This window comes from Chaetodon auriga, chromosome 4 (genome assembly GCF_051107435.1).
Source record: "Chaetodon auriga isolate fChaAug3 chromosome 4, fChaAug3.hap1, whole genome shotgun sequence".
Classification (NCBI taxonomy): Eukaryota; Metazoa; Chordata; class Actinopteri; order Chaetodontiformes; family Chaetodontidae; genus Chaetodon; species Chaetodon auriga.
The window spans coordinates 16,895,699-16,913,940 of NC_135077.1; the positions used below are offsets into that span (position 1 = coordinate 16,895,699).

The 18,242-nt window shown below is 42.2% G+C and overlaps 1 protein-coding gene across 2 annotated transcripts; it reads right to left on the reverse strand.

Moving 5' to 3' along the window:
• Positions 1-33: 33 nt before the first annotated feature.
• Positions 34-17,719, reverse strand: sh2d3a (SH2 domain containing 3A). 2 transcript variants are annotated; one of them, XM_076729160.1, is made up of 19 exons: positions 17,594-17,719; positions 17,140-17,231; positions 16,896-17,013; positions 15,200-15,258; positions 14,904-15,061; positions 10,279-10,318; positions 9,999-10,115; positions 8,353-8,496; positions 7,943-8,211; positions 7,774-7,859; positions 6,972-7,091; positions 6,508-6,665; positions 6,182-6,376; positions 4,902-5,063; positions 4,140-4,255; positions 3,539-3,710; positions 3,336-3,447; positions 2,744-2,929; positions 34-2,598 (listed from the first exon to the last, which is right to left on the reverse strand). In XM_076729160.1, exons 2-19 carry the CDS (start codon positions 17,227-17,229, stop codon positions 2,405-2,407), a joined length of 2,496 nt encoding a protein of 831 aa, XP_076585275.1. In that variant the 5' UTR covers positions 17,230-17,231; positions 17,594-17,719; the 3' UTR covers positions 34-2,404. The 2 variants fall into 2 exon arrangements, with proteins under 2 accessions (XP_076585275.1, XP_076585276.1); XM_076729161.1 differs by lacking the exons at positions 14,904-15,061; positions 15,200-15,258; positions 16,896-17,013; positions 17,140-17,231; positions 17,594-17,719 and adding an exon at positions 12,753-12,790.
• Between the last annotated feature and the right edge of the window lie 523 nt (positions 17,720-18,242).

Genomic DNA, 18,242 nt, shown 5'->3' on the forward strand with positions numbered 1-18,242 from the left:
CCTTTTTTGTGTTACTATCCTGCCATTAGAACTCAGCAGGAAAACACTGTCTGGGGGAAAAGAGGAATTTCAAACTAACTTGATATGAGTAACTCAGTCTGCTGGAGCCTCATATTAGCCTAAGATGCATTTTTACACAGAAGACGGGCTCTGGAGTCTGTCCCCGATCACTTACATTGGAAGCACTCGATGAAGGGACCTTTTAATGGCCAGTATGAACAGGCTTTGTGAGCCTAACCTTGAAACTCTACGATACAACCCTGATTCCAAAAAGGTTGGGATGCTGTGTAAAACATAAATAGAAAGAATCCAACCATTTACAAAGCGTGTTCAGTGATAAAGTGTTCCTGAGTCCATGTAGTAATCTCCTTTATCCAATCATGTGTTCACAAAGTGGTGAACCTCGCTGGGAACGACTGAGCCTTTCCATGCTCCTTTCATACCCAATCATGACACTATCACCTGTTACCAATCAACCTGTTTACCTGTGGAATGATCCAAACAGGTGTTTTTGGAGCATTCCACATCTTTCCCAGTCTTTAGTTGCTCCTGTCACAACGTGTTTGAAGCGTGTTGCTGCATCAGATTCAGAATAAACAGACATTTACGAAAATCAATGAAGCTGATGAGGCCAAACATCAAATATATTGTCTTTGTGCTCTTTTCAGTTGAGTATATGTCAAAAAGTATTAGCAAGTAATCACATAATGTTTTATTTTTGTGTCCAAACTCTTTTGGAATCAAGGTTGTATATGATTGTATGTCTACTGCAAGGAAGCTTTGCAATGTTTTTGTGAATTTAAAGACTTGATGGGTAAAAAACAAAGGAAGGGGCAGAATAGCAATAAAGATCAAAACTCAATCTGAAGTAAAGATACAGCATTTACCCTGCTACAGTATAATTCCTGGCACAAATATTTGGTGAACCGTGCATATTTTAGGTTGCAGCTTCAGAGATAACAAGCAGTTTTTAGTCATCTTCACTTTTTGAATTTCAACTTTGCAAAATAAGTGGCGGACTGGTCACAGTTTGGTCATCAACTGGTTCTTCTTGGATGGGTTTTATGTCTTTCCTACATGTATACTGGTTTTGTTTGGTTTAAGCACCTGTTTTAATACACTGAGCGTACAGACCTCTGAATCTCACCCTTATTTGTCCTTCTAACATGCTCTGAAACATTTTGTTTTAAAAAACCTTTGTCAGTTATTCTGACCTGAGACCCAAATGACCAGTTCAGCCAAATTGTAAAAGAATTAATGACACCAGGAAGGAAATTTTTTAGATCCAGCTCCTCCCTGGATCACTGCCAAGAGTGATGGACAGTAAAATAAATGTTTAAGCACTTTTCAAAATCTGATAGGAGTGTTTAAATATCCACTCCAAGCATATAAAATTATAAATTTTTTTTTCCACCCTTCCTTCTCCCTCATTGAAAAATCCAGAATCTGTGAATATAATGAAAAGCTCATTTTCAGTGAAGGTGCACTTTCCACATCATGATCGTTTGTTCATGCCTACAGAGAAACTTTCCTCATTCAGCAGATCCGTTTGAAAACGGCCTTCTAGTGTCAAACTCCGCACAGCGACGCTCAAACATCTGAGCGAACGAACAATTAGCAGAACACATTTTTGAAAACCTCTCTCTTACTGAGCCACGTAAGGTTTACCCATCTCTTTCTCTACCACACTGTCCTGCACTAGTAGATGTTTTCTCAACATTTAGGGGGTATTATTACTGTATGATGCATTTTTAAAAAGAAAATGTACTGACATATATCATTTGATTCATAAAGTGAAAAGAAAAGGCACTGCTTGTGTTTTTGTTTCTTTACAGTATCATTTATGAGAAATATGCAAAAACTGCCAGCAAAAAATAAAAACATACATTTACTGCATCAGTAACACTGATGAAAAAACTATTTCCAGTGTGCTCTCTTACAGCAGCAGTTCATATACAAACTGTTCATGTTGGTCCTTTGGAGTCTCAAGTATCAAACAAGTGCTGTGGCTTGATAAAGCATGAGGGGTATGACAAATGTACATTTGAAAAGTAAACAGATGCTAGTTTTTGGGTAAACAATTTCAGATTTCCTGAAAAAGGAAAATGAATCCAACACAGCTCTTCTCACATGAAAGCGCTGCCCATAGCCCACACATCCCAGGTATACGTCATTCTTTTATAAGTTAAGATGTCTTTTGACAAGTCAGTCTCTCGTATCTTAAAAATAACTTTTCTTTAAGTTTGTGTATCTCAGGAGTGAGAGCTCTGCCTTGGCTACCGCAATACACCAAGCCTCAAAAAAAAATGTAAAAAAAAATTTCACTTTCATCTCTGCTTTTCATTTTCCTCTCATGAAGAAAGTTCTGATTTCACCTTCCGCTTAGTGAAACAGGCCCTGAGGCTCAGGTTAGAGGGTCAGGTTGTTGTGGGGTGATCTCCACGGGTTCCAGCTTATCGGAGAGGACACAAAGAATCTTGTCAAACTTCTCGTAGCGCTCCTCTCTGGAAGCCGCTGCCCCCGACTGACCCCAGAACAGCCGCAGGGCGAACTCTGTCCGGAAAGCCTCCAGCAGCTCAGGGATTGGCTCCCAGTCTCCTGCGCAAGCAGTGTGATGGACATGTGATAGAATCAGATACCGTAAGTGATGAAATTCAGAGATAATAATGTGAAGTAATGTTCTTGCATGATGTCCATGGTCTGTGCTTGTGTCTGTGAAAGGAGACACACATGCATACAGTACCTGTGAGCAGACAGTGTGCGTGCTGCTGATAATCTTGTGCATGCAGCGCAGCACTGCGAGCTGATTGGAGGACATTGTAGAGAAGCTGACAGCCTCGCTCACTGTTCTCCACCGGGTCCTCGCCCTCCATCGCCATCAGCAGAGGAACCAGGTGTGGCACAGCTGTGGGACCGTGGACTACGGACTCTACAAAGGAAATATGTCAACACACACTTCATGTAAGACTGAATGCAACACATTCACTACTTAAAAACTGGGTCACAGTGCTATTTATACAGCACTTGTTTTAACCTGTCTGGAGTAACAGGTGTTTTTCCCCCCAGAACTCTATTAAAGGAGAACTGTGCCGATTTCACACATCAAAGTCTGTTTATAGGTCTCGGGGAGTAAAACTGCACATGTGAAAAAGTTGCATAAAGCCTTTTGTGGTTCCAGAGGGATGCGTGGAAACTCTGATAAACTGTCTGAAGTGATGGAATGAGATCAATTTCATCCGCGTCGTTTCTCTCCATCTGTTTGATTGTACATTGGAGACAAACAAACTGTCTGAAAAGTCGCGCGTTGTGTTTCTCTCTTAAACACCATCACTCACCGTCTCCCTCGTTCAGCGAGTTCATGAAGGGCTTGAGTTTCTTCTCAAATAAAACTGCAGTCTCTGTGTGGTTCCTCCTGAGCGCTCGCCATGTCATCTCCAGTCGCGTTACCTGCACATGTGCACACACAAACATACCAAGAGTGTTAGAAAACTTCAACCAGCTGCATAGAGGAAGCATGTCTTTGTCACAATTACACCACCTGTGGCATCTCCAGAGCCTTCATCACCGCCGAGAAGGAGTAGAGGTTGTGGGCGTGTTCTTTCAGGGCCTGAGCCAATAAAATGAATTTATGTAAAACGGTTGCCCTCTGGCTCACAGTCCCTGTGCAACCCAGGATGTCCACTGCAACTCCCAGTGCGATTAGATGATGCCTAAAAAATGAAAAATTAATGGTTCAGAAGTGTGCGTGTGTGTGTGTGAGTGGGTTGATCATTGAATAAGGCAGCTGATGAGGGACAGTTTTCTCACTTCCCACTAGTGGCATCTAACCAACCCAGTCCAACAGAGGTGAATGTAATTTTACGGTGTTCAAAGAATTGAAAATGATTTGTATAATCCTAAAGTGTTTCCTGTGTATTATCCACAGTGAAGAGGACGCTGATTCTGGAATTTGGTACCCCAAACATAATTCAGCTATCACATCAGCAATCAGAGATGGACAGATATCTGCATGGTTAGATACCACTAGGAATAAGTGAGGAAATGTGTTTTCTTGCAACGTGGCTGAACCAGCTTCTGAATCTATCTATTCATCCATCCGTCTTAAGGTGTACAAAGCGTGTCAGCTCAGCTGCATGCACCTTTCTAACAAATCCTGTCGTAACTGCCGTCCGTGCGGCAAAGTGACAAGCTCCAGGCCTGATCCGACTCCCATAATCCTCTTCTGCTCATCAGTCACCCCAACGATGCGTGCCACCTGCAGTACCACAACAATAACAAATCAATGGCGTTTCAGGCTTTGTGTCCAGTTCATTGAGCAATTATTCAAGCCACTCTCAATTTGTGGGCTTGAGTTTACTCAAAGACAACATGTTATAAACCAGGATCCATATTTATCAACCGCAACCGGCTGAATACCCCTCGCCTCACTCTCCTCTATAAAAACACAAAAGGCTCTCTGTAGAGTCAGTGTTGGATTTGTCCATTCTGGGCTACTATAGCAACATGGCGGTGCACCATGGTGGCCTGTGTGGAGGAGGACCCGCTCCCTCTGTAGATTTACAGAGCTCATTCTAAAACAGAACAATTTTTATTTTCAGGTGATAATACACCAATGAAAACATGAATGTCATAATCCATTTCTGCCATATTCTGCCAATAGATCCACCTAAATCTTCCACACTGGCCCTTTGCATTTAAAATAGAAGTAAAAGAAAAGATGAAGATGAACATGTTGAAGCGATGTGAATCTTTCAGATTAGGGTAGTTTTAGCACATTATTTCCTTTTGATCTGATAGGATGTTACACCTTTATAGTGCACTGCATCTATTAGGCGGGCAATAACAAAAGGAAATATTGATTCTGAAGATCTACTTGGTGCAGTTCGACGTTTGATTGCTACCTGACAGTCAACATTGAGCATGTGAAGGGCGGTGGTGTTGGCGTTCGATCTGTTGAAGATCTCTTTGAGTGCCAGCAGGACGCTCGGCTCTAACGGTCTGTTGTTCTCCGGCAAGAGCAGCGACTCAAACTGATCCAGCTGGAAACACGTCTCCAACTCCACCTGTGATGGTGTAAGAAGGATATTACATCATAAGGAGAGAACTGACGCTCTGTGCTGTTACATAACAGACAGCTGCCACATGCAGCATCACTGACACCTGGTGGCAAAAGACAGTAAATCAGTGATTCAGCCGCCTCGGGTTAGAGACGACATACAGTCCGATGCTTAGATTCTCTCAAGAGAGTGTCAGCTCTCATAAAAGTAAAGGTCCATCTAGACATAAAGCTGAGGAACGTGGAAAGTTTCACTTAATGTTGCTGTGGTTGCAGGTATACGTTGTATCCATTATCAGGACTTAATGGACACCCTGCAGCCAATCAGCATTGAGTATTCACCCAGATATTAACTACAGTCCTGTACATTATCTCTTATGCTGTTCCTAAGCTGTGCATGTTTTAGAATATCTACTACAAATCACTTTACTTTCCCTTTCATATGAAATCTATTGAGTTGTGCAATCAGATGAACATTAAGGCTACATTTATTTTTGGCAATGCTACATTATTGATGCATGGTAATACAACTGCAACGAACAATTATTTCCATTTTCAGTTAAGCGATTCATAGTTTGGTCATTAAAATGTCACTGAAATTTTAATCCAACCAACAGCCCAAAACTCCAAATTATTCAGCTTTATTATTAAAGAAGACTAAGAAACCCATCAGTCATATTTCAGATTTTTTGGGGGCATTTGAGAATTTTTGGCATAGTAGGAAAAGACTTGTTGCTGAGTAATTCTTTGCTGTTTGACTGATCACCTAATCAGTTCAGCTCTGTGGCAACACATTTTAATAGCAGACTGATTTGAAAACGCAGAGCTGCACTGCAACAATACGCAACTTTGACAAAAATGAATGCAGACTCGACAGCTCTGTCACTGATTACACAACGCCAATAAATTCTACTTTCCATATTATGAGGAAATTAATGAAAAACATTGGCTGCCTGGAATGGTAAAAAAAGAACATTTGAAAAGCTGGAACTGTGCCACATGAGTTTGAACTGCAAATACATCAAGTATTCATGGTTTGTAATTAAGACACTGGTGCAGTCCTTTAAAACACTTTCATAAGCAAATGTGACAACTGTATACTGTAAGAAAATAGCTTATACTAACATGTGGCTTTTCAAAATGCCAGTCTTCCACTTCTTCTGCCTTCTTCTTCTGCGGCAGCAATGGCAGCTGTGGCGATGCTTCGTTCTTCTGCGCCTCCAGGAAGCCAAAGGACGTCTCTGTGAGGCGGGCGCGGCTCTGCCACTTCTCCTCTGCACGCAGTCGGTCCACGTGGCCTGTCCGCCGGGACTGTGGCACCTGGATACGACAGGAAGTGGACATAGACTCTCTGACTGAAGGTAAGGCCTTCCTCGTTTCCCCAAACAGAGAAATGAGAGAAACAAACACGATCAACTGAGCTGTGAGGGATTTTTTGACGAGTTCTTTACCTGGACGACCAGCTCGTCGTAGAAGGAGGAGGGGTCATAGTCCTGGTCGGTGGGTGGAGGAGGGACGGCGTTGGGGAAGATGGTAGAGACCCTGAGAGGCTTAGGGGGAGCTCTGGGGTGCAGCTGTCCATCTGAACCTCTCAAAGTTACACCACCACCTGCAGGACAGAGGAGGGAGTCATGTGTGTGTCATTGGCAGCCTCCTTCAGTTTGGCCCTGTAACTGTTTTTACTTAATTTTTACTATCACTATTAGTATCTCTGTATCTTTCTTTTTTTTTTTTTACCTGTCTGGGCACTGAAACTTAGAAACTGAACTAACGATCAATGTATGGCCTGAAAATTCCCAAACAACAAAGCTGTGGAGAAAACAAAAATCTGCCTATAAATAAAATAATTAAGATGTGTGTGTGTGTGTGTGTGTGTGTATGTGTGTGTGTGTGTGTGTGTGTGTGTGCATGTTACCTGGGTGGGAGGGGCGTGTGTGTCGTGGTCGGGGGCTCAGCAGGGGTTCGCTGCCTGTGCGAAACACGGGGGAGATGGGGGCGGGGCTGATGTCCTCCGTCTGAGTGCTCGGTGGAACACCTGGATGAGGAAGAGGAACAGATAATGAGCTTTCTATGTGTTCTGATGAGGGATTTGCTCTAAACTCGTATATCCTCTTGAATCAAGTCTGGAATACAATACAGGCTCTCCTGTGCGGGAGAGGAGGAGGACCCCAAATGTCCACTGGATGCTTTTTGGTTTCACAACAGCTCAGTCATGTCTCTGTCAACTGTCTACTGGGAGTATTTCAGACACGGAGTCACACATCCATTATTGTTTAGAGCTGTTTAGCTTTCCGGCTAATTCATAAGCAATGTGGCAACAGATCATCTGTAGTTGTACTTGTTTTAAATAATATCCAGAGCATGTTGTCTTATCACCAGAATAATGTATATATTAGCAGAGGGAAAACTAGTTTCTCTGCATGTAGACAAAAAAAAGAAAAAGAAAATCCATTATTAAATATAAATTTCATTTCAACTGTCAGCAAATATTAGCATTTAAATACAAGTGAATTTCATGCTTCAGAGATTAGAGTAAGGCTTCTCTGGCAAAAATAGGCCTGCTACATAAAGACGGGGGATTGGAAAGAAGAGCCGCAAGCCAGACAATCTGCTCATGGGATGCACAGCGGCTGGAATGAGAGCTGCATCCAGTGGACATCATGTGTTCCTGGTGACAGACACATGTATGTGGAGGTCACAGGTTTATGAGAATGTACCAGTTCGTAGGTTGCTGTCAGACTGTGCAGACTGAAGTGAAGGCCGCCGTCCCACGTTCTCCAAGTTAGCAGGCTGACTTCCACTCCTGTCATGCATGAAATAGGCCGTCAGCAGATTTATTTACATCTGTGTACATGAGCATGTGCATTTCAACAGACTTCCTCCCACCTCAGCAGTGGATTGATGACCTGCAGTGTGTCCATGTGTGTAGAGCTGAGGCTGCGTCTTTTGTTAGATTCAGTGTATTTTCTGCTGCTGCCGGCCTCTGCTTGTCGCTCGGTGATGACTCGCAGAGGAAGGGTCCGCGTGATTGGGTGAAAGATCACAGCGCCGGATGCCTGTGAGATGGGCCGACGCCCGCCCACGTAGAATCGGATCAGAGCGGGAACATTGTCAAAACGATCCTCCTCAAACTGGAACAGCTCCCGAGAGTAGCCCTGTCGCACACACACATTATATCAAGCAGAGCCTTTAAAGGAACAGTCCAACAGATACTCTCCCACACAACCTACAGGAGGTGAGTATTTGACAGACAAAACAATGTTTTTTGGTCTGATGATCACATGACTCAGACTCACCATTTTGGGACGAAGGACCACTCGTATGATCTTAAAGTGCAAGGGTCCGTCCTTCCAAAAACAGCTCAAAACGTAGTCACCAGGGGCAGAGCTTGAGTCCCGGACCAGGAAGTCTCCATCCCTCTCAAACAGAGACTCTGCAGCCTGGGGACAAGTCAGCAGGCTACATGGGTCAGCTGGGCATGGAGGTTCACACGTGTGTTGACATCACACAGCATATGACTTAGACCCAGCATAGGTTGGCCATTGTGCACAAGACTTTAAAGCAGTATTTCAGCACTTCTGTTTCACTTTTTTTTGCTTTCTTGCTGAGATTACGGTGAAAAAATTAACACCACTCTCATGTTTGTATGGTAAACACAAAGTGAAAAATAATTCCTTTTGGAAGGTTATGAGTTCAGTTTTGTCTAAACTGTGTCAGAGAATTGTTGATTCGACGTTTGGAGGCTGCAGTTCGTGTTTAGGGTTTGAACTGTACTGCATTAGAGGCCCTTCTGGTATCTAGCCTACCCTCATTGATATAAATAGGGTAAACTGCATTCGTGTAAGCTGTACCTAATAAACTGGCAACTGAGAGTTTGAAACCAAAGGCACCAGCCAATTAGCTTGACTTAGCATAAAAACTGGATCAACAGCAGTTATATCACATCTTAATTCCCTTTCACACCTGTAGTCCATCCCTGAAAAGTTCAGGAACATTGGCTGCATGGGGTCATGTGTGAATGGGAGCAGGGATCTATATTCAGGTGAATCTGTACCTTCTATATCCCGTCTCCACATCTTGTAACATTTCAGGGAAAATACTGGCACACATTGTCTTGTGAATGAAAGCAGTAACATTACAGGGACGAGCCCGTAAAGGGTTACATCCACCTGACGAAAGACACTTTCATGTGGAGCGTGTGAACCAATCAAAAGACTCTGCTGATAGCGTATTTGAATCAGTGACTTTCAAGTTTGGTTGATTTGATGACAAGCAAACAAATTTTTTTTGTGCCTGCAAATGAGCTCCTTTTTTCGAGAATGTCTGGAAACTGGACAGATTCAGAAATAAGAGAGTTCCTCTCAGTCTGCACAGAGGATGAAATTGATTTGCTGCTGTCTGGAACACTGGCACCAAAAAAAGCTCATTTTGCTGAAAATTGTGCTTCCCCTATGTACTGAACATCTGACCTTGCCTCATCTTCTGCTGCTGAGTTTCATTGCAGTTGGCATCCATAAATGTTACATTACCACTATCTGTTGAACTGTCCTTTGCCCTGTCTATTACCATGGCATGTGTGGAAAAAGGACGAGACGGAAAAGTTCCTGAATGCAGCTGCACATGTGAACAGTGAGAACTGCTACGGGTGCCCATTAATTTATTGTGGACCACTGTGAAAGAAGCTTCATAGCCTCTGCTGGTTTCCTGGGAACCTCGGGGTGATGACAAGAATCCAGGAAGTGCTAAGCTAAGCTAACTGGATGCTGGCTCCAGCCTAATATTTAATTATTCGGCGGTGAGAGTGGTATTGATCTTCTCATTTAAAGTTTTGCAAGAAGGCAAATACGCACATTTCCCAACTAACAGCCAATCTATTCCTTTAATATTGAAAAGTGTTTTAATATATGTAAATACAGAGAGAACAGTATAATTCATCGGGCACCTCTCGGCTCAGCGGTCCGTGGTACCATGCATGGCTCCTCAGGTCCTCAGTGCTGAGCTTCAGCTCCTCCTCCAGCTCCTTCTTCAATAACTCCATATCTCTCCGACCACCAAACACCTACGACACACACAGAAGCAGCCCAGCCGTGACCACAGTGACTCTGCGTGTTTTCTCTGCTCACATTTTGTATGTGCAAGGGTCTGCAGGAAAATATATAGGAAGAAAAAACAGCTCTCGAGAGCAAGTGAGAGACAGAAAGGCCGTTTGCTTAACCTCTTACCTTCAGCTGGCTGAAGTATGCGCTGACACTCCTTCTCTTGCTGAAAAACAAGAGAAAAGAAAAGAGGTGATTTGGAGGTACTAAACTAAACTCAAGGGAACCACAGCTGATGGTGCTGATTTTTCCTTTGAACATGAACAGTACAAGGATGGAAGGCCACTGCCAAGGTCTGTGTCTGTCATTAACGTCACAAAAAAACTGAAGGACTTTTAATAGCCGGCCTCTTTTTCCTCCTTCCTTCCTCCCAAAGCTTCCACCTTCCTGCCTCTGCAAACACAAGACTCACAGATGAACAGTTCAGAGAACTCACAACAGGGCTCAACTAGATAACTCCCAGCCGTCTCATTAACCATGACCCATTCTAGCAAATCGACATCTATGTCTGCCTCTCTCTCTCTTTCTGTGTGAACACGCGGAAACAGTGTGGAACAAATCATGTGTTCGGGGATTGCTGAAGGGATGTGCGCAAACAGTGGCATGAGGTTTACTTGTTTACCCAGCTTTGGCCTCAAATTTAACTACTGCCATCCACTGAAGGATAAATCACACACATTCAAACACACACACTGAACGGCCAATTTATTAGGTACACCGAGAAAACTGAATTCAGCCAAATACAACAGCCCTGCAAAAAATCCTACTTAAATTCATGTTTTGTTGAAATGCTGTTGATTCAACTTTCTGATCATCTTGGAGGCCGCAGCTGGTGGTGCTTTTAAAATAAACTGTTCATTTCCAAATCCACCTATAACAGGAAATCCTGAGGTCATCACCCCCTGCGCACCGAAAGTCTCTAAATGTTTTAAAATCCTGCTTTTTTTTTTTTTAACACTTTATTTATTGAGTTTGCTGGTCAGTTATATGTTCTGCAAGATTTTGTGCAGTTCTTTCAAGGTTATCTGGATATCAACAATGGCCTACAAACTTCTGGTGTTCTAGTTTATAGGCATAAACAAAACAACTAACTAAAGCATTAGTCACTGTCTCAAAATTCTGTCTCTATATTCATTATGATTAGAACCAAATTTCATATAAATTTCCAAACATAAATGTTGAAATGCTGTTTCAAAGGCCTCTCCAACCTCCCAGAAGCAAATTTCTAGTGGAGAAATACTGAATCTTTTAACACGTTACCTCTAAAAGTACAGGAATCAGTCTAACACAACACAACACAGAAGTTCCTCGCTGTACAATGTAAAGTCCTGCAAGGTTGTGAAAACCTCCAAAGTCCCAGAAATAAATAGCACAAAAACATAACCTCAGCTGACTCCCTGACCTTCTCACTGGACCTGGAGTCGCAGGGCCTTCTCCACAACCTTTCTCTTTTGTTTGTTTCTCACCTCTTTGTTTACAGGTTTCACAACAAACAACACAATCTTACTATTCTGAAAAAAAACAACTTCTAAGGCCTCATCTTATTTCACTCTACACTAGGCTGCATTATCAACCAGTCCCTTTTTTTATTATTATTTGCTCGGTCTATAAAATGTCAAGAAAATGGAGAAAAATTACTATGAGTGAAACCCAAAGTTGCATCTTCAATTTGCTTGTTTTGTCATATTCAATTTACTATCACTACAAAAAAGAAAAAATAGATTATTATAATGAAGTGTATTGCGTTATACTGTGAGGTGTCTCCAATAGTTAGTCTACTATATAAATGGGATGGATAAAATATTAAAAGCAGTACAAAATGACCATAAATATTACATTAAGCCATCTTTAAAGCAATATCAATGGAAACTCCAAGGTATAACCTTCATACAGTAGCATTCATTTAAGGTCTGTTGTGTCAAACTGAATTGGCTGCGTGTACCTAATAATATGGCAACTGTTGCAGCTAGATGCCCACAATTAAACGACAGCGGAAACATGTACTCTGACAGACACATGAATACACAGACATCCGGATGAATAAATCTCAGTTTCAAAGTGTCTTATGAGATAAGACTGTGCAACATCCTGTGGAGGGGCGTTGGCCCAGGTAACACAACTGAAACACCTGTGCAATGTGCTGCAGAGCCACTATTGAGAAATGCAACCTGACACCACATATAACTATGTTTCAAACCATTTTATTCAACTTCACCTGTCAACTGGTAACCCTGTGTAATCTGACACTTAAGCGCTCATAGCTACCATTACTGTAGGCTGTTTTAATTGGTCCCGTTGGTTCCAGCTTGGATCACCTTGTCGTCTGTGTCAGTGCTTCAATATTGTGCAACAGGTAGGTGACGTTAGCTTCCGAGGCTACAGGTAGCAAAAAGTAACCAAAGTGACTGTCGACTTTTTGGGGGGCTAAAAAGCGAGTTTTTAACAGCTTGACATGTCAAACGTAGGAATAAATGTTCAGCAAATGAAAAGTTAAAACAACTGCCGAGGAAACGGTAAAAAAAAACGATCCAAAGTCTCGCGTTAGTTAACGAACTTATCCGTTGTTTAAAAATAATGTCGGCAGCGGCCAACGGTCCTACCTGGCAGTCCCCGTCACATCTCCCTCGTCCCGGACATGTTTTGTACGGTTTGAAGTCCGAGCTAACAGCACCAAACAGCAGCTGTAGAAGTCGTGGTGTTCGAGCCTTCTCCTCTCCGGTCCCTCCCAGCCCCCTCGTCTCCTCGCCCTCCTCCCTGCGCAGTTTCGGACGAGTTCACACAGGTTCTCCCGAGCCCTCCCTCTCCCCGCCCCAGGCCCCGGTCCTGAAACACCGCTATCTGCCCGGCATTCCTCGGATACCGACACAAGCCGAGCAGACACATCACCTGGCTGCAGTCGGCATTAGATGGTAGGTAGCTATACAGAGTGGAATGTGACAATAAACCCTCCATATGGCATTGATTTAGTCTCTTCAAACTGCGGCACGTACATCTTTTTATTACTCAGACTGAAAATTATTGCACAACTCGCTGTACTCAGGCCAGAAGAGATGCTGTGCAAAGTCCAGAAGTAATTAGTCGATGACAGACACACAAATTCATTATTAATTTATCTTTAAATAATCAATAACTGTGTGTTGACTACAATTCTTGCTTCCTCCCATGACCCCTTGTTTAAAAAGCCTCTAGTTCGTGTGATTTTTGGGACAGCGCATTGACATGTATCTGTTGTGCGGTCAAGTGCATTTATCAGTAATTTTACCAGGTTTCGACCTTGTCTCAGCCAATCAGAGCGGAGGACCGGAACTACTTCATGTAGGCCTATGAGCTTTGTTTACGAGCTCTGAGGCTTTAAGTATTCAGGGATTTATGATGAGCAGAGATGTGTCTGAACTTGACAGCCGCCATTTATGGACTTACAGTACTTGTCAGTAGTTGCATTTAAAGCGAATATCCCTGCAGAATAACTGGTGTGCATTTCCCCTCGGATACAACTCAATTATCTCTCATGGAAACAGCCTGTACAACTAGATTAAAGGATTTCTTCACCCAAATTACAAGAAAAACATTACAGTTTTGTTTCATGTACCTCTTATAGTATCTACACATGACGATAATTCAGGTTTATGTGCAGTGAGAATTAACATCAGGAGGCACAGGTCTGGGGGCCACCTGATCATGTTTTTTGCTCCTGATCCAAGTCTTAGTGCTTTGATATTTTTCACATATATAACAGCTGCACAATTTCAGTAAAATGTCAAATAGAATGGCAGCTGGGATGCTCTTTAAGAAAATATGAAAGTGATTTGAAAAATTCTTTGATGGAAGGACATTGATTATTTATTAATTGTGTACGTCATTTTTCAGGCAGACAGGCCAGATAAGATCAGAGCTATCCACATGGCTCAAAACCAGTAAAGGTAAGTGGGATTTTTTTCCTAACTCTTTGACAATTAAGTATATTCTTAAAAGTACAAACTGGTGAGCATTCAGATTTATTTTACCAGTGATTCAGCGCAGTAGTCATTAGAAAGGTAGAGTTTTTATTCCTCTGCGCCCATCTGAGTGTAATGAATCAGAGGCAATGCTGATCATTGCTTTGGATAATCTACAGACCTTTTCGTTGGCCACAGGGACTATTTCTTCAGTTGAAAGTAGATCAAGGTGGTCTGTCAGTTATTCAGAGTTATTAGAATATTGTCTCTGGAAAGACAGCTGTCTGCTGGTGGCGGCAAAAATCTCAGATTCTGATATCTGTAAACCAGAGCACACAAAGCCTAAACTATCTGCATGGTTGAATGGCACTGGGGATAGAGTGAAAATAAACATTTCTTTTTATAGCTGAGGTGAACCTTCTCCTCTGTGAAAACCTGAATTTCTAGATTACCAACTCACAAACACACACACTGGCCTTTGTCATTCAGGTCTTCACCTCTCACTGGGGGGGAAGTGTGGCCAAAATATCAAAGTCCCAAGGTGTGTTACCATGTTAGTCATCAAAAAGCTGCTGGTCTTTAAAAGCCGCTCATGTAAGATCATGATGCAGTTCTATCCTCAACATTCATATCATCTTTTCAGCTTATTTATGATTGTTGGGTTTGCCTTCACCTTATACTCTCTGACATGAGGCGCTAGTTAATCATTATCCAAACACGAGTTTCCAGCCTGGAGAAAGTAGATCCCTCGCACCCACAGGCACACAATGACTATTGCGCTCACACACACACAACACCCGTTGGGGGTCAGCTTACCTGTGTTTGCTGTCCTGACAGATCTCTGTCTCACTGATAGTGTTGTCCTTGTTCGGGGGGCGGAGCTGGGAGCAGGAGGCTGAAAGGCGGTGTTTTTTATCAGCGCGCTGGAGGCGGGGCAGAACGCTCTGACGAAACAGATCCTTCCTCAGCTTCACCTGCAGGAAATGGTACAGACCCAAATAGTGTGCGTCCTGGAGCTGCCAATTGTCATTTGTTCCGAGGAGACGTCTATTGTTTTGTGCAATTGTAAATTTGTGACGCTACAGTATGTTGGGGCAACTTTGTGGTCTCACCAGATCCATAGACGATCCCAGGGAGTACTTTCGGCTCACCCTGCGCTCCATTTGCATACCTGAGAGGACAAATCCACATTTTAGAACAATAACTTTGACATTTTGGAAAATATGTATATTAATTTCCTTGTAGAGACTTAAGAAGAGAAAATCCTTTCCACTGTCATGTCTGTCTGTTAAATATGAAGCTGAAACAAACAGGATGTGACCTTTAAAGGTTCTGGTTGATTTACTCTCCTTTAAATAGAGCCAGGATAGCTGTTTCCACCTGGTTTCAGTCACAAACATACAGAGCATATTTCCCAAAATGTTGAACTACTCCTTTAATTGTCTTGCATGACATGAATACACCTATTTGAATGACGTTGTTTATCTTGTGATAAAAGTTTTTCAGGCCTCACTTATTACTCACTATTACGCTAAGCAGGAAGAAGCCAGTAAATATATCCTCTGTAGCATTTTGAGTTGATAAACCAGCTTGTTTCACGCTAAGCATGAAGGATTTCAACAGATATTGCTCTCTGCAAGTTGAAAAGGATGATTCCAAGATAAAAGAGTTTATGTTTGGGCTTGTTTCATCAGACAGAAACATACTTACTGGAACACACCAACAGCTTGAATAAACTAATATTGGAGATGAGCATGTAAACAAAATCTGCTGTGAATAAGAAAAAATTAAGAGCAAAGAGTCTGTGCTTAAACCTGAAGTGTGAGCTATGGAGTCTGTATATCTGTGTGTTTGACACGGTGTGCACATGTGATACTGTGGCAGGGTGTACTAGAACTGGGTGTATGGTTGAATATCAATAATCATTATTAATTAAGGATATTTTTTCATTTTCAACATGGCTTGGTGTTGAAACAATACTTTTCAATTACTGACTGACATGAGTCTTTAACATAGAGTATGTGAAAGGATTGAAGAGTTTCATTTAAGAAGAATAGCTGTGTGGATTCCTGTGTTGATACATTAGCATTTAGCATCTAAAAAGAGCAAAAATCTTTACACTAGCATCTCTGTAAGACTGTACTTTGAGCTAGATGCTAACAACATGCTAATAATGACAGTGTTAGCGTGCTGATGTCAAGCAGGTCTAATGTGGATCTAATAAGTACCAAACAGAAAGTACAGCTGAGATTGATGGGAATGTCATTACTTCTGTAGGTATTTGGTCATAAACCAAAGAACTGGACAAAGTCAAATTTTGACCTGATGATGGCGCTGGAGAAAAAGTCTGGAGACCATCAAAATTATCCAGCCAATAGTTGTAGAGAAACAAGTGGTGTACTGACTCAAAGAAAGGTATCAAAGTAAGTATTGTTGCGGTATCTTTCCCAATATTCACATACTGCACTGCCTTTAGTATCCTAAAAAGTAAAACTATATCAGATATCAATACATATCACAATATTGCAAGTATATGCAACATCTCATACAAAATATTCAAACTTACGTTCAACGCAGTGAAGCGTATTCCACCCTTATGCTTTACATTAGACAGAACCCCTTTACATCTGTGAAATCTGGGCTTCTGGGGCCTCGTTGTCTGCTGTGCCTGGTTAGTAATGCGACTTTGGATGCAATACAGCACGATGTTTCCACTTGATGAACATTTAATTTGACAGATAATGATTTATTGAATTATTGTGCAGCCCTTATTTGCATGAGTGCTTGCATGTGGCCAGTGAGAGTTACCAGAGTGTGGGTCCAGTGTCTGTCGGTGCCTTGAAAGCTGCTGGAGGATGGTTTCTCTGTGTGTTGCATCCTCTATCCCTGCATCCTTCAGCTCTCCATCTGTTACGTTCAGCAAACCCTGGAGAGAAACAAAACCAGGGAGAGTGAGAAATGAAGAAAGAGAAATTGAGCATTTTGAAGATTAAAGCAAAGAAAAGGGGCATATCAACAAGTACATACAGATGCATTTTGCACATTCACATACCTCCAGACCATAATATTCACTCTCTAGTGTCTTTGTGTACTGGGACAGGCCAATCTGTCTCAGCCACCAGGCGATAGAGCGATTATTCATGTCTGAACAGCAAAGGCAGAAGAGAGACTGATTACATACCATCTCACACACACACACACACACACATACACACACACACACACACACACACACACGCACACACAGACACACACACACACACACTCACACAGACACACACACAGACACACACACGCACACACAGACACACACTCACACACACACAGACACACACATGTTTGTACATGTTTTTTTTGTTTTTTTTTTTTGCTGCACAGTTTTCTGAGAAAAACACAAATTAAAAAAATGGTCCGACATCAGCTTACTTTTAGAAATCAGTCAAACAGACGCACAAGCAGAGAGCCCTGTTGTTTGCCTTGCAGCAGCTCCAGTATGTAACACCTACCTTTTACAAGGTCCACCGAGGCACTATGGGATATCACTCCTCTCTTTCTCCTTGTAATTTCTCTATCTCATACTGCCTCTTTCTTTTCTTGCTTCCCCTCTGTTTTTCTTCCTTCTTTGCAGCTGCTAAGTTGAAACCACTGTCAGTAAGTCCTTCTCTAACTTTGGCTTTGTGGTAACAGTGGAAGCCCGCTCCCCCTCAAACCTGCAGGGTCACTCAAAAAACCAATCAGATTGCACAGTGGGCACACAGAACCCCATGGAAAGCAGCAAATCACAGCACAGGAAATAGTGTTAACTCTCGGGAGGCGGAGAGCGCAGGTTGAGACCTGTCATGAGAGAGAGATAGAGTTCAGAAAAACAAGTATGGGGATATGAAAGTGTAAGACTGTTCGGCAGCTGTCAACATGTCAGGTCAAAGACAGGCATGCATGCACGCTGGTGAGTCTGGCAAACTGTCTGTCCAAGCATAATGTCTGGAGATACTGTAGCTGCAAGAAAAATGGTGATGTGTATAAGGCTGACATCTAGTGTTGAAGCACTAGCAGGTCATGAGGTGTATTTTAAGTATGTTACATACTATAGTATACTTAATTTATTAAACAATATATAATATGAATGAATGAATGAATGAATATTTGAAATTCAAA

What these genes read in the sequence shown, in the direction of transcription:
- sh2d3a (XM_076729160.1), bottom strand. Translation starts at nt 17,229, where the DNA reads ATGAATAATCGCTCTATCGCCTGGTGGCTGAGACAGATTGGCCTGTCC. An exon ending in GTCATCAATCCACTGCTGAG is followed by an intron (nt 7,860 to 7,942) that starts GTGGGAGGAAGT and finishes CATGCATGACAG; the next exon opens with GAGTGGAAGTCAGCCTGCTA. An exon ending in AGGCTCTGGAGATGCCACAG is followed by an intron (nt 3,448 to 3,538) that starts GTGGTGTAATTG and finishes GCACATGTGCAG; the next exon opens with GTAACGCGACTGGAGATGAC.